The 13,845-nt window shown below is 42.7% G+C and overlaps 1 protein-coding gene across 7 annotated transcripts in view; it reads left to right on the forward strand.

Moving 5' to 3' along the window:
- The window catches only part of LOC145458227 (3',5'-cyclic-AMP phosphodiesterase 4C-like), a 128,931-nt gene that overhangs the window by 60,396 nt on the left and 54,690 nt on the right, over positions 1–13,845 (forward strand). For 5 of the 7 annotated variants that reach the window (XM_080336540.1, XM_080336539.1, XM_080336538.1 and 2 more), the window contains one exon: positions 10,042–10,227. In XM_080336540.1, coding sequence (XP_080192666.1) covers positions 10,042–10,227 — 186 coding nt within the window. Of the gene's footprint in view, positions 1–20; positions 2,646–2,677; positions 8,518–10,041; positions 10,228–13,845 lie in introns of those variants that run through there. The other 2 variants (XM_080336542.1, XM_080336536.1) reach the window with 2 other exon arrangements.

Genomic DNA, 13,845 nt, shown 5'->3' on the forward strand with positions numbered 1-13,845 from the left:
GTGACAATAACCGTGATATTACATCACATAATGTGCTCAAATGGTTTATGTTGATGTGTAAAGAGAGAAGTGAGACTATTTATTAGGTATGCTTGTCTTCTATTGAGAAACTTGAAAATTCTTTTTCTTCTCTCGCATTGTAGATATCCGAACTTGCGTCAGCGGCGCTATCCAAAACTGCGTTAATATCGGACCGAAATTTAAACTTTGTGGTTTTAGCCTGTTATGTGCGGGCTATGTGATTCCGAGTCGAGCATAGATACGCGCCAATAATCCCTTATCGGCCGTGACAAGCACATCCTGGTTCATTGTTTAGAAGTCTATTCGGATACGGACCGATCGCGGTGTGGCGAGAAATCGCCATCGCTAGCGATTCCTGTGCGCTTTGTTACCCCCGTTTACAAAGAAATCATTGACTTTAGGATCACATCGTTACAAAACTATTGAGACAATGTGCGTCGTCCGTAAGCTTTTGGGAGCTGATTTTCACTTACAGATCGGAATTATTATTGGTAGTTTCCCTTTAATTGACAGCATCGATACTGGTGAAGTTTGCTTTGTTGCCTCGGATTGGGCATTTGCGTCGCTCACTGGTAAAATCGATATGCTGATATCATATGTGTGTGGCCGGGTCTTTATGATAAGTATGTTTTCTGTGGGATATACTTTTAAGTGGGTAATCCATCCGGAGTGTGGTATTTGCGGTAGTTGCTATTGCACGGGACATATATAGCGTCGGTATTCCGTGAAAACCACCATGTTCCAACGATGTACTGCGTATCAATTTTCTGTATTTGAAGTTTATGCTGTTGATATCATCAATTTTTCATGGTCTCCGAGATAAAAAGAGAGTATATACGGAAATTGAATTAGTAGGTGTAGCTCACCGAATCCCGTTCATCTAATATGCATTTCCTACTTCAAGATTCTGTTTTCGGAATTGTCAGGTTTTAGTAAATTTCAAAGGCGAAGAAAGCGATTGTGCGGCTGGGATTATGCGAATTAGTATAATTTATGAAGATTTTGTTCGAATCCTACGGTAGATATGATAATGCGTATCGATTTCGTAGCTGTGAAACGTTCCAAGACAAAAATTTGAAGCTTGGCGATGGTTGCAATTATCTGATGCGGTCTTATAAACGCGGGTTACTTTCAAATGATATCAAATTTTTGTGGAACTGTGATCAGTCAGCTGATAGCATTGAATTCGGCAGCTGTGCGAATGGTTTCTTGCCGAGCACGCAGGCAAATGATCGCATTCCATTGCAAACTCACTATGAATATTGGTTGCGGCTAATCCGTCGTAGTTTTGAAATGCGTTATATCGTATGAATTGTACTAGCTTTATTGCGGACGTATATGATATTGTAATTGACGTGTTTTCTAGCAGCCTATACCAACGTGGAACGAAGCCGCGCCGTGTGTTAGTCAGATAGATTCCTAGTCCATTCATATGTAATGAGTGAAATTATCGTAGCGGTTGAGTCGTTACTTAAGGTTTGAGGAAGGATGATATGGATAAATACTGTTCAATATGAATATACTATTAAATTGTATATTGAAGTTCTGTACCTCCAAGAAGCTCTTTAAATATTGTTCAGAAGCTGTGGTTGCGTACGATGATGTAATATGCACCGATTCCGGATTTTAACATACGGTGAAACCCGAGTTGTGCAGGATATATAAACAACACTATACCGCCATGGCATGAGGACTTCTTTTCTCGAAATGCCTGTGCGCGATTGCCTGTGTTGAGGTGCACTTGAGCGTGAAGCGTCATGTAACAATGCTCCACAATGCCGAATTTATTGCACTGCACACGGTAGATTAGCGCCACAGTAATGATACCCGGAAATAGAGGAGATAGAGTATGGTAGCCGCATCACGTTTGATCGTGTCATCTAATGCATAGTTTACGGGCTGGCGTATTTGCGTTTTGCCAATCATAAGCGCGCGTCGATTTTACCTAGAAAGGGAAGGTATATTTTTCTGTAATGGAGGGTCGCTGTTACTGCCGTAACTGCAGTGTATGCGTGTGTACTTAGCTGTACATGTTCCGAATATTGCGTATAGTTTAGGAAACTGATAGCATGTCATAACGAGTGGGCAATCTGGGCATGTCAGTATGATCACCTCATTTGTATCGGCTCATGACTGAGGAAGTTTGTTCGCTCGAGTGATGTGCTGGTTTGGTTTAGTTCGGAAGGCCTACTGGGCTCTAACCAGCGTTTCGTGTCCTGCATTTTCGGTGATGGACTTGCGTAGTGATACAATGACCTAGTGCAGCACAGTCATCGGGTTGTCTCATTGTAGTGTAAGCTGTCAAACTAGAGAAAGCCGCTAGCAATGCGCCAATTACGTCATCCACCTTTATTCTGTCCATAACTTATTTCCCGATGTCAACTCTCATTCATACATAGCGCGTCGCGGTTCTTGAATAAGTCGCGCGTGAGCATTAGATCGAGCAAACAGTGTAGCGTGTTGCCACGGAGTTCTATAAACGGTTCCAAATTTTTCCTTTTCGAAATGCGTAAGACAGGCCTTCCTATGTCTGGCGGTATGGATAACATGCAAGCAAAGAGACGCAGACCTCCGTCTGCCATGAAAACAGGCAGAACATTCCAACCTACGGCGTTCACTTTCAGGTATTCGTTTGCTTGTGACATAGCTCGTTTAATATCTGTATCCCGAATCATCAGATCTTTATGTGCTGAAAATCTCAAAATTCAATATGTGTTCAATGTACATTGTACAGTACATGCACGACGGTACGTACGTACATTCGTGGTAGGTGATATCCATAATCTAGGTGTAACTGGCACTTCATATCTAGAAGGTGCCTGGGTACGATGTCACAAGTACCCGGCGTACAGTACTGTATATGTGTAACAATTGGTACTTTTAATGATCTGTGTGTATGCGCTAGGTAGAAAATTGCGTGCATATAGTAGGCACAGTGAATAAGGAAGTTGTGAGCAGTATTTGTTTGCCAGGAACGTATCCGGTATTGCGCTTCCGGTTTTCATCAACTCGCCTAACAGCAAATGACTACCATATTCATAGCATTGGGTTAAGTTGGCGATGTGAAATATGCCTCGGCGAAAGTCGGTAAAAGCGACCGGATATCCATCTCATTAGCCACGATTTGCCTTCGTTGCCATTAGCGTTGAAATGTCTCCCCTGGACCTGTTTATGAAACGTATGAACAAAACATATATAAGTGGTATTCAAGCTTACTCTTCCGCCTAACAACCGAACCAGTTGCATCTTTCTGAAACATATCTCGGGGACGCGGCCTCATCAATTTTTAAGCGATTTCAACATTTGTCGCTTTGTGCTGCACAGTGCACACGCCTCGACGGCGGACCGTATGCCTTTGTTAGACGCTTCGCTGCATTTGCAATATTTATGTATGTAGTCGGGCCTGCCAGATTTTGCCAGTATCACTGGCAGATTGCTCTCTTCGCATACACAGGAAGTACCTAACTTGAGCGCTTTGCTTATTCTGGACACTTTCCCGGGGTTATGATGGAGCATATGCGGTTCGCATCAGCATACCCACGAAAAAGAGCTGTCATTTCTGTCTTGCTGATAAACGGGGCGTTAATTATGTCAAGAACATATGCTGGTCATGACGCGCGGCCTTCGTCGCAATGGAGAAGGGGTAACGACTACCACTTGTCTGTACCCGCCTCGATTCCATTTCACTATATCGGAGGCATTGCCAAGGTCTCGTTAACCACTAGTGGAGACTTAATTTCATAGTCCCAGTAGCCTCCAAAGCTATCAGTACCTGTTTTCGCCGTTGCGTACTATACGAGGGATGAAATGTCTTACCAATAAGTTGGATTCAATCAAGATTTTGAATGTCTGAATTGCTATAGTGATAGTCGAATTTCACAGTTCTGTACTTCTGTGTCATATTGATAAGGGACTGAACGTATTTGCAGATGCGCGCGACGGTGCCATCAGTACGCTGCGAGGCCTGCTTGGTTGGAATGTTTTTGATGGTTACCACCTGCCCAGATTGAGGACTGTATACTCAAGCTCGTGCTCAGTCTACCTAAAGAACGTTAATAAGTTAGCATACTTCGATAAGGCATCAGCATTATGTTGATGCCTTATGATCTCATTTGCTCATCAGTTATATCCGAAGTCAACTCATTACGTCACCCGTCTTCATTCGTCGCATGACAAGATAAATTCTTACCCTTGTTCAGAATACATAGAGTAAAAATAGAGATAAAAATAGCAATAATGCAATTCCGTCCCCATCAGATATTTTCGACTGCAACTGCAAGTGCGACTGTCCCCGTCCCCATTATGGCCGAATAGCCGTGCGAAAAATGGATGTCGTGCTTGTCCTGATCAAGACACGTTCGAAATCCCAAACACTTCGTAAATTTCGATACGCAAACACAGTTAATTAGATGCGGTTCGGATCATTGTTATGTTTATATAATACTTGCGCGTAACTCCCAAATATATAAACCTAAGAGCGCACGTTCGTCTCTCTGCCTATACTGCCATTCTTGAGGGGAATCCCTTTAGTAAGTATTAATTAATCATTTTGCTGACGTAATGAGTAGTGAATACGATTCCGAAATATCATTGCAGTGTTAGTATTGAGTCACTACTTCGAGTCACAAGTGATTTCGAGTCGACCCTAGTCCACCAAAAATTTCCACTCGGTGTTGTTTGATTTAATGTGCAGATGTAGATGCAAGACTGCTAGACCTCTCCAAACGTATTTAACTTGTCATTTCGTTTGTAATACTATGAATAATTACTAATAATATAAATACAATCAATAATTTAGTAATACGATAGGCGTCGTGTGTTATTTATTTATGCCGCTGTGAATTCTGCTCACTTGATATACTCCATGCTGAATAACAGTGGAGTATATTTCAATTGAAGTGACGTTTATTGACTGAAATGGTGCATGAGGGGCGAAGTCAGCACAACCAAACTATGTGCTTGTACGTACATTGTACAATATAATTCGTACATGCGTGTATTTAAACATGTGTGATATGCAGATGTTCAGATACGCAGATACTCAGTAGTAAAAGCTCCACACAAACGATACCAAAGCTCCACACAAACGATACCAATTGAACAAATTGGTGCATGTTGTTTGTAATGAACCATAATGCCAGTCAAACCCAGTATGAAGGCAGTTTACGGGATACCGGAGCTATTTTGTATGCTATATCGCGGCTAACGGAACTAACCATATCGAAAACGTAAATGGAATCCTATAAATAAAGGATTGGTATTGATGACGTGTTATCTCTCGTATGGCGGAGAGGTTCGGAATGCTTTGCGAAGTAGAATATTTGATGACTTGGAACTTGAATTGAAAACATGTCCCCGAGTCACTAGTCCTTCCACATTTGTCGTACCACTCTGTCTCAATTCACCTCATTACTCACTGGCTCAATTCACCTCATTACTCGAGTGACTGTCTTGAATCAAGTCATTCCAACCTGGATATTGGCCACATGGTATGCACCCAACATGGAATGCTAAATCTACCTGCATCGTATGTAGATATAAGTTCTAATTTGCTTAGATTATTTCGCTTATTTGCTGTATATAAAGTTACTTTTAGACCGTATAATTCTACCTTAAATTTACCCCGACGGACTGCAGGTCTGCTTCATGGAAATGCAATTAAGACAAGTCCACGTAAGATAAATGGCAAGTAACGGTCTCTTGGGTTTATTATCGATCCGGACTGTGTGGTTCTTCCGCGATCCTGAAATAGCAGCACGAGACTTCGCATCGGAATGGCGAAGTATTTGGGTTGTTGTGTGCAGATCTTCTGTATATGCACGCGGAATTGCCCGAAGACACGGGTTTGATTATGCCGACTTGGTGTTGTGGAATGCTGTTGGCACGCCACGTGACGGGGTCTGGCTTTCGCTAAAATGTTTATTTGTAATTATTTGACGACCACTACGCTGGGCCATATGTTTACCTAAGGTGGTGTAAGACAGCGTCATTTGGAAGTTTATTCGTGAATGTGCGTCTTGTATGTTGAAGGATTTATTGATACAGTCAGTTGGCCTGCAGTAACCACTGCGATACCCTAATAGTAACTGTTCTCAGGTAGCCTGGTGTACGTGAATATGATTTACTGAAAGGGTGTGCTGTGGAATAGAACCGATAATCCTATGTCTGGTCGTAAAGAGTCGACACGCGATAGCTTCGCATTGAACCTACTGCCTTCAAAAATTCGCTTTCGGTGTCCTGAATGCCAGCACTCGACTTTGAAGTGCGTGTTCTGTCACGCTAAGTGCCTAAACCTTACGAGTGCGGCCGTTCGAGCGGGAATATGCCGTCGAAATATTGTCGAAGTTGTCCAGCTCCGGAACAATGGCTCCATTTCAAGCGACTATGTTTGCAAAGTTTTAATCTTTTCGTTTGAAAGACCGTCGTAAGTCTAATCCGTTGAGACAGCGGCCCGTGTTGCTACGTCAACTGAAGCTATAGTCTATAATCAGGTAGAAAACAGACCGATGACCGCAGTACAGTATTCCATAAATTTATGTTTTAGTTTGTCGGATTGGTGATATTTGGTAGAGCTTGAGCACTCCAGTAGTCGTGTGGTGACAGTTCAATGGGTGTCCGTTCCCCATGCTTTATGTGCACGATTCAAGATGCCTTTGCCGTAGCATCAAGATGAAGCTATCAACTGCAGGCAGCACGAAGTTTTGAGGCAGCATTAGAACTGAGGTATTCTTATCAGTTTTGACATACTGTATAATGGGAAGTGAAGAAGCTGTCTTGCAGTTCATTTTATTAAAATACCAGGATACATGCTTCCTGGTCGCGTCAGAGCAATGACATCACGTCAGTGCGGTTAGATTTTCCTCCAATAAAAATGACATAGAGTTAGTAGTTGGTGTCAAATGCGTAGCATCAGCGCATGTGTATTTTCGGCTCCGTAGACGGGATTAATTGCGTTTTGATGTTCGTACTGATACGACTTCGTGCCAGTCCTTGATTTCGACACAGTAGTTCTCTATATCTTCCTTGACATTCAGAAGGGTTTCTCATTAATTGGATTCGCAACATATGTCGTGCTTCCGATGGTCCTGAAGAATAGACGACACAACAATTTGACTTGTTCGCTCAATTTTTCTTCGCATTATTCTTGCCAACAAGCAACCTCAGATTTTACTCGTCTGGAACTATGTATGAACCTTTTGTTTCATTGCGCCTACATGTGGAAACCAGTCACGAACAGGCTACTTGCGGCTCACGTTCTCATTGCAAATGCTGCTCGTCCTTATCTACGAACTGATCCGCTTATCAGCGAAGCCACGAATTCCCTCCATGCCGTTTCTGAACCGTAGCCGTTATTTCCAACCTCTCATGGGATGCCACCGCTATTTATACAACGTAATCTCCTAGATGACAGCTCCTACGCAAGCAGTTAGTGTTCCCCGCGACAAGACATTCGCGTATCGCTAGCATTTCTCGCGCGACTGGGTCTCCGCCAGATTCGCGAAGGTGATCACTGGAAGTTACTCACAGCATTGTATGAAACCTTGTCTCGTGGACAGTTCTAGATGCAATCTGCCGTCAGGAAGTGATAGATACTGTGGGGTTTGCAAGTTCTATGGTATTTGTGGTAGAAAATCCTCACTGTTGGCTTCATAATCCTGACAATTGTCTTTATTATTCGACTTTCTCACCCCAATGACGCAGTGCAGTTGTCCGTATTATTGCAGACGTTTCACGTGTACTTTGGCGTAAACGTGTGGTCGTTGAACATGCTTGGCTCATACCTGTTAGCAATACTTATTACAGGTTCAGTACATTGTTTGAACGGTTGTCTTGTGTAGCAAATTATGGACTATTCTCGTATATTTACTACTAGTACGTAAGGAAACGGCAGTATTAGTCGTTCGAATATGGTTGGTTTTTGAAGAACTCTCGAATCGCGTTGGTAGTCGTTGAGCTTGTAGCAATTATGGATATGTCCAACGCAATAGCAACCACCGGAGCGCGCATTAGAAGTTCCTCATTTGGTGCAGGGTCTAAGACCGGTTCTCCCCCGATCGCGAAAAAGCACTTTCCGGTCAGGCGATTACATAGTTTAACGGAACACAAAGAACTGGTCACCGATCCCAAGTATGAGAACCTCGTCCTGAAAATACCCATCACCCCGCTCTGTATCCAACCGGTCATAAGAAACCCGTCGGGCTCCTGCAATCAAGACACGCCCAGCGAAGAACTCAACCCAGCCCATGAGTCGAATAGCAACGTCAAGCACGCGCAGCAAAGGAACACGTCTGACGCGGCGATGTCGGCCGACAACAGCCTCGAAATGCAGCCGTACCTGTTGGGAAAGCCTCCCGAGTCGCCTCTTAGGAAGTCCCTGGCGCTATGGGACGAGAAGGATAAATTCGATCAGGGGCTGAGCGTGGCCCACCAGCAGTGCCGGAGGAACTTCAGAAGTCGCTGCTCCCTCCCGTCGATATTTTTCGGCGAGCGACATAGGTATTGGTCACGTGTGGTGGAGACCAAAAAGTACCTTTAGATACAGGGTGCGAGGGTTGCACTGTTAACTACGTGAGGAGTATACAATTGAATGATGTACTAATACTGAATTAGATCTGAATATTTTCTGGTGCCACTCGTCAGGGACAGTCGTCAGCAACTAGTAGAGAATCGTAAAGGACTGACGAGTATCAGTCGAAAATATTCGGGTTCTATTTCATTATGAATATATTATTCTATTGTATTCCGCAGTTGTGTTGTAGCGACGTTCACTGGCATGGTCAGCATTGTAATTTGTAGGAGGGGTGGAATATTTCGTCGGTGTCAGATTACTTCAAAAGAGTTCACGTGATGATCATCACGTCATGTCATGAATCTAAATTTTTAAACCGGGAGCCTCTTTTACCCCTGTGGGGACGCTGTCTGCGCCAACTGTGACACGCAGCAGTATTCAGTGTTCAGGGATAGAGCTAGTATTGGAATCCCTGTTTTAAATTTGCTTTTTGGTCTCCACTGGTCAACCGTAGATTTCCACTCTATTGAATACATACTTGACTGACCCTGGTTAAAGTGATTGAACATAATTTCAGTACGACCTCCATATGATGTATGTTCTTCCGTGTGGTAGTTATCAGCAACGTTCTGCTATGACGCGGCCGTCACATGCGATTGACAGTAACAATAATAAGTACGAGTTGACGTTTGAAATATGTATGATTGTCGTTTTGCATGTATAATCATATACTTCCTATTTGACCCGAGTACAGTTTCTGTTTTTCTAGTCTATAAAAACAGATGTGCATCGAGTCAAAATAAATGGCCTACCTGAAGGAAGAGCCAACGAAGGCAGAGCCCAATGACGCCTTAGTGGCGCTGAATGCGTATCGAGGACAGATTATTGTAGTAGGACTTAACGGTATACATTCTGTTACAGAACATTGTCTTACCATAAATTGAACTATTTGAGCACAGTGACATAACAACAAAATATAGAACCGGTCCACTACGATTGTCTTTAGTAGGGCGGGGCAAGGATACACCGCCATGTCCTGTATAAGTTGAATTATTTGATGCTTTGAGTACAGTGACTTAACTAACAAAATATAGAACCGGTACACTACACTCATTCTTGGCAGGATGGTGAAAATATACAATCTCTCTCAATGCCTGCTTGGCTGCCACCTTATCCACCCACATCTATCATATTGTACGAAAATTGATGAGGTACCGGGCACTACGAAAGATGCGACCAGATGTTACAAGATTCGATGCAAGATTCGCGCGTGTTGCGCATCTAGTTGGAGCGACCTAATCCGTTAATTCTCGTATATGTAATTTGCGATAACGACTGAAGTTATCAGCTCATTCACACTATCTTACATCCACGCCACATTTATGACCGCAACAGTGTTTTGTTTACATCAGTTTGTGCCGAGATGCGCGCGGATTTTCGCGATAATCTGCAATTATTGTTCAATTCTGAAAATTGATGCAGGTGATGGTAAATCTGATTTGTTATTTCAGCTTTGACGAAAACGGCATCGGCCGCAACGCAGTCGACGCGCAGTCGTCGCCCGGGTCCGTGATCCTGAATCCCGCGCCGTCCGCGCATCACGGGAACAGACGCGAATCGTTCCTGTACCGCACGGACGCGGATTTCGACCAATCATCACCTCTCGCTTCGAGGGCCTCCTCCATATACAGCGACCAGTAAGTGGAATTGATCGATAATGATACACGGGCGAATCAGCGCGCATTCAAGTACCGCGTGAGAGGGATGGGTTATAGTGTTCTTGTTATGGTCGAGAGTGTAATTTGATGATTTTTATATCCTCGTTTCGGACTATTCGTAACGGTGTCGCAATCGGATTTACCTTGACCCAGCACTGTTTGTATTACGAACAATCGGATCGCCTCGTCCGCTATATCCATAATTGATTTGATACGCCTCCTCTTTATCCGAGAGGATTAAAGCTGAACTTTTGTGAGTCGCTCTGCCCGAAATGGGTGGTATTGGATCATCACAAAGCCAGCGATTGAAGTTTATCTTAAGACTTCTAGCTCGCATTATAGTTTGTATACTATAGCTCATGCCGAGTTTGGCATGCGTTTGTGAACCCGCATTCTTGCCGTACGAGTGTCCGCTCACCACTTGAAAAGACCCTATACTTCAACAGTCGGGAACCTATGGCTCGTGCGAGCCATATATGGCTCTTTTGGGTATAAGATATGGCTCTTTGCCAAATATTTATTTTCTGTATTGAATTGATCACTATTGCAGCAACTTGTTAGCAAATTTCCATCACGGCCAGAATAATTATCCTCGTGAGAGTATTAACATGTCTTTGAGAGGTAAAGGCAAAGCCGTCTTCATATTTAGGGGTTCGGATCCCTCTTTCAAAATCGTCAAATTTAGGTTGCTGTCGCGCCAGCGACCAATATCACTCGGGGAATTCCATGTAACCGATTCGAAATCTTGGATTGCACGAGACGTTGATTAATCCGAGTGAATAGCAGTCACGGCGACGTCCATATGACAACCAGACATGGGGTGATTACTTTATGAATGTAATCGATTGCGATTACGATTACTTCTGAATCACGCGATTACGATTACGATTACGATTACAGCAAAATCAGGAAGTAGTCGATTACGATTACATTGGAAAAGTAATCACGATTACTCACGATTACATTTATTTCGCTTCGTAGAACTAGTCTTAGAATATATATTGAAGACAATAAGGATGCGATGAAAATACCTAATGAGAGATGACAACTATCTTTATAAATGATACGTCAGTTGCTTTTTACGTCATAATGTACCCATTGCCCAGCTTTATAGTGCTGGACGATTCATCGCACCCAACGATTTGAATTCTTGCCAGGTTCGTAATTGCCGCACCCGAAACTCCCCAATGGAGTACGGAGCGAGGTCGTAGGAGACTTAAAAGTATTTCGTAAATCAACATTAATTATATGAAGTATTTCGAGAGATTTCATTCTTCTAGCTCCGCGATTAAATGTCTCTAGATAGCTTGATTTTAAAATGCATACCTGTCCCCTTAAGACAAGACGGGAATAATTTATAGGCATTTCGGTGCCGGTCATTAACGCGCCAGGACACACCAAAAGTCATATGCAGTTTCGGCCAACTTGCGACCTCACGAAGTGCGCTACTAAAGAAAGAACTTTACCGACATGTTGGGTACGCCTGTGTGTCCATTATCAATAGCCGCGCAGGGTGGGTGTGACGAATATATAGAGCGTTGTCCTTAGAATCTGAGCGCCACATTACAAATGTCACCCGGGGCCCCCACAGATGAATGAGACATGACAATTTGTGTGTGCGACGCACATTGTTCGTCTCTCGTCTCAGAAAAGTTCTTCATTAGTCTTCTACGTTTGGACGACTACAATATACAATATGATTATAGGCTATAGTACAGACGAGAGGTCACGAATTAACAACATATATTAATTGTAGTTATAACAATATCAGATATTATAGCTATGAATTACGTGCCCCAGATCTACAAGTAAATCTAACCATCGGGGGCTGAGAGAGGATTATTATTGAATAATCAAAGACAAACGTTAGGAGTGGGGGGGGGGGGGGGGTGACTTGCCGTTTTGGTCCTGATTCTAGCTACAACCCACGCTGACATGGTGTATAAGCGTATATCTATGGCGACAGGTCCAAATGTTGACTGAAAAATTGCGAAATAACGATGACGCCCGTTTCAGCCAGACTCATATGATAATAAGATAAAGTGAACATAAAATTTGGTGTTTCACTTAATACAGATACTGCAAGCTGCCGTTACGAGAAACGGCAAAGAACGGCTCGGTTATGATAAATATCAGCAGCTGTTGATTTTTATTGTTTCGTCGTGGAAATCGTAATGTCTCATTTGACGAGTACAAAATTTCACATCTTTGTTCGATGTACGTACCTAAGTATGCCAACTTACATAGGCGAGGTCTACTGCTCGCCAAGCAGCAACGGTCAAACTGCTTCAGATAGGCATAACAAAACATAAATACAAATGTTAGTATTTGAAAATATAGGCAGAATGGTGATTATTATGCTGCTGCGAGGTAGCTGTGTGTGGGGTGTATTGATAACCTGATATACAGCATGACGGGTGCTCTCACAACTACACTACAATGTAGGCCTACATCGAATATCTATATTTTACGTGTAACTAATAAAGTTATATTTATTCGCAAGTTGACGTTAAATAGGATATGGAAGCTACCAAGGTATTAGGTTTATATATATCGTCTGCTATCGGCGCAACATAGCATTCATTCTATTTTATGTGTGTAGCTTACACAATGACGAACACAGCTAATACTTCTGACGTAATAATGAGCAGCGACGATTGGAAGTCAGACGTTTGTGCTATCACTGACCTCAACCTGGTATAATATCTCTTCCTTGTTCCCGAATGTTCAGTTTATGTCATAGTTCTTGTACGTACAGATTAAAAGTAATCGTTCTTCCTCTAAGAAATCGATTAAATATAGGAAGTAGTCGATTACGATTACGATTACTTCGGATTTTTCTCGAATGTAATCGATTGCGATTACGATTACTTGAAAATGCTGTAATCGTCGTAATCGATTACGATTACTAATCGCGATTACCCCATGTCTGATGACAACGCAGTTTTCAAATACGCATTGTCTTCCTGATCTACGGCTCGAAATGAACTGCCGACTGCCGTGTACGTTACATTCACAATTACAAACTCGAATTACAAACATTGTCATAGCTATCCACGTTCTTGGTTGGTAAATAGCTCTGTATACCCGCGATAAAATGTAGGTATGTAGCGCAACGTTCTATGTTACCGCCGAATTCTTTGAGAACTGAGAAGTCGACCAGTATTTAAATGTTCGGAATCGTTAGTTACATTCGGTTGATACCAGTTACAATAAATTCAAAGATATTTACGGTGAATTGTGTTACCCATTGGGAGGCTTGGCCCGTTTGTGCGGCCTTTGGCCTACCTTTCGTTTCGCGGTTTATTTTCGAACAAGGAATATGCAAATTGTTTGATTTAGGGAGAAAAATGTTTAAAATCTTGTCATTCATGAACTGAAAATCGATAAGAAATAACCGATGGTAATTGAACGTATCACCATTTTTTTCTACTCATCCTGACGACAGGTGAGGTACTGCCTCACTTGCCTCCCCTGACCTGACGTCACTTATGTATCACAGCTTAGAGTGGCTTTGGATATATACTGCTGAAATGAGCATGTTTGACTTCACCTGCGTATGTGAACATGTGTTCTCGCATTTAAAGGAGCATAACG

This window comes from Botryllus schlosseri, chromosome 16, assembly GCF_051294905.1.
Source record: "Botryllus schlosseri isolate E-star chromosome 16, Bs_hap1, whole genome shotgun sequence".
NCBI classification, from domain to species: Eukaryota; Metazoa; Chordata; class Ascidiacea; order Stolidobranchia; family Styelidae; genus Botryllus; species Botryllus schlosseri.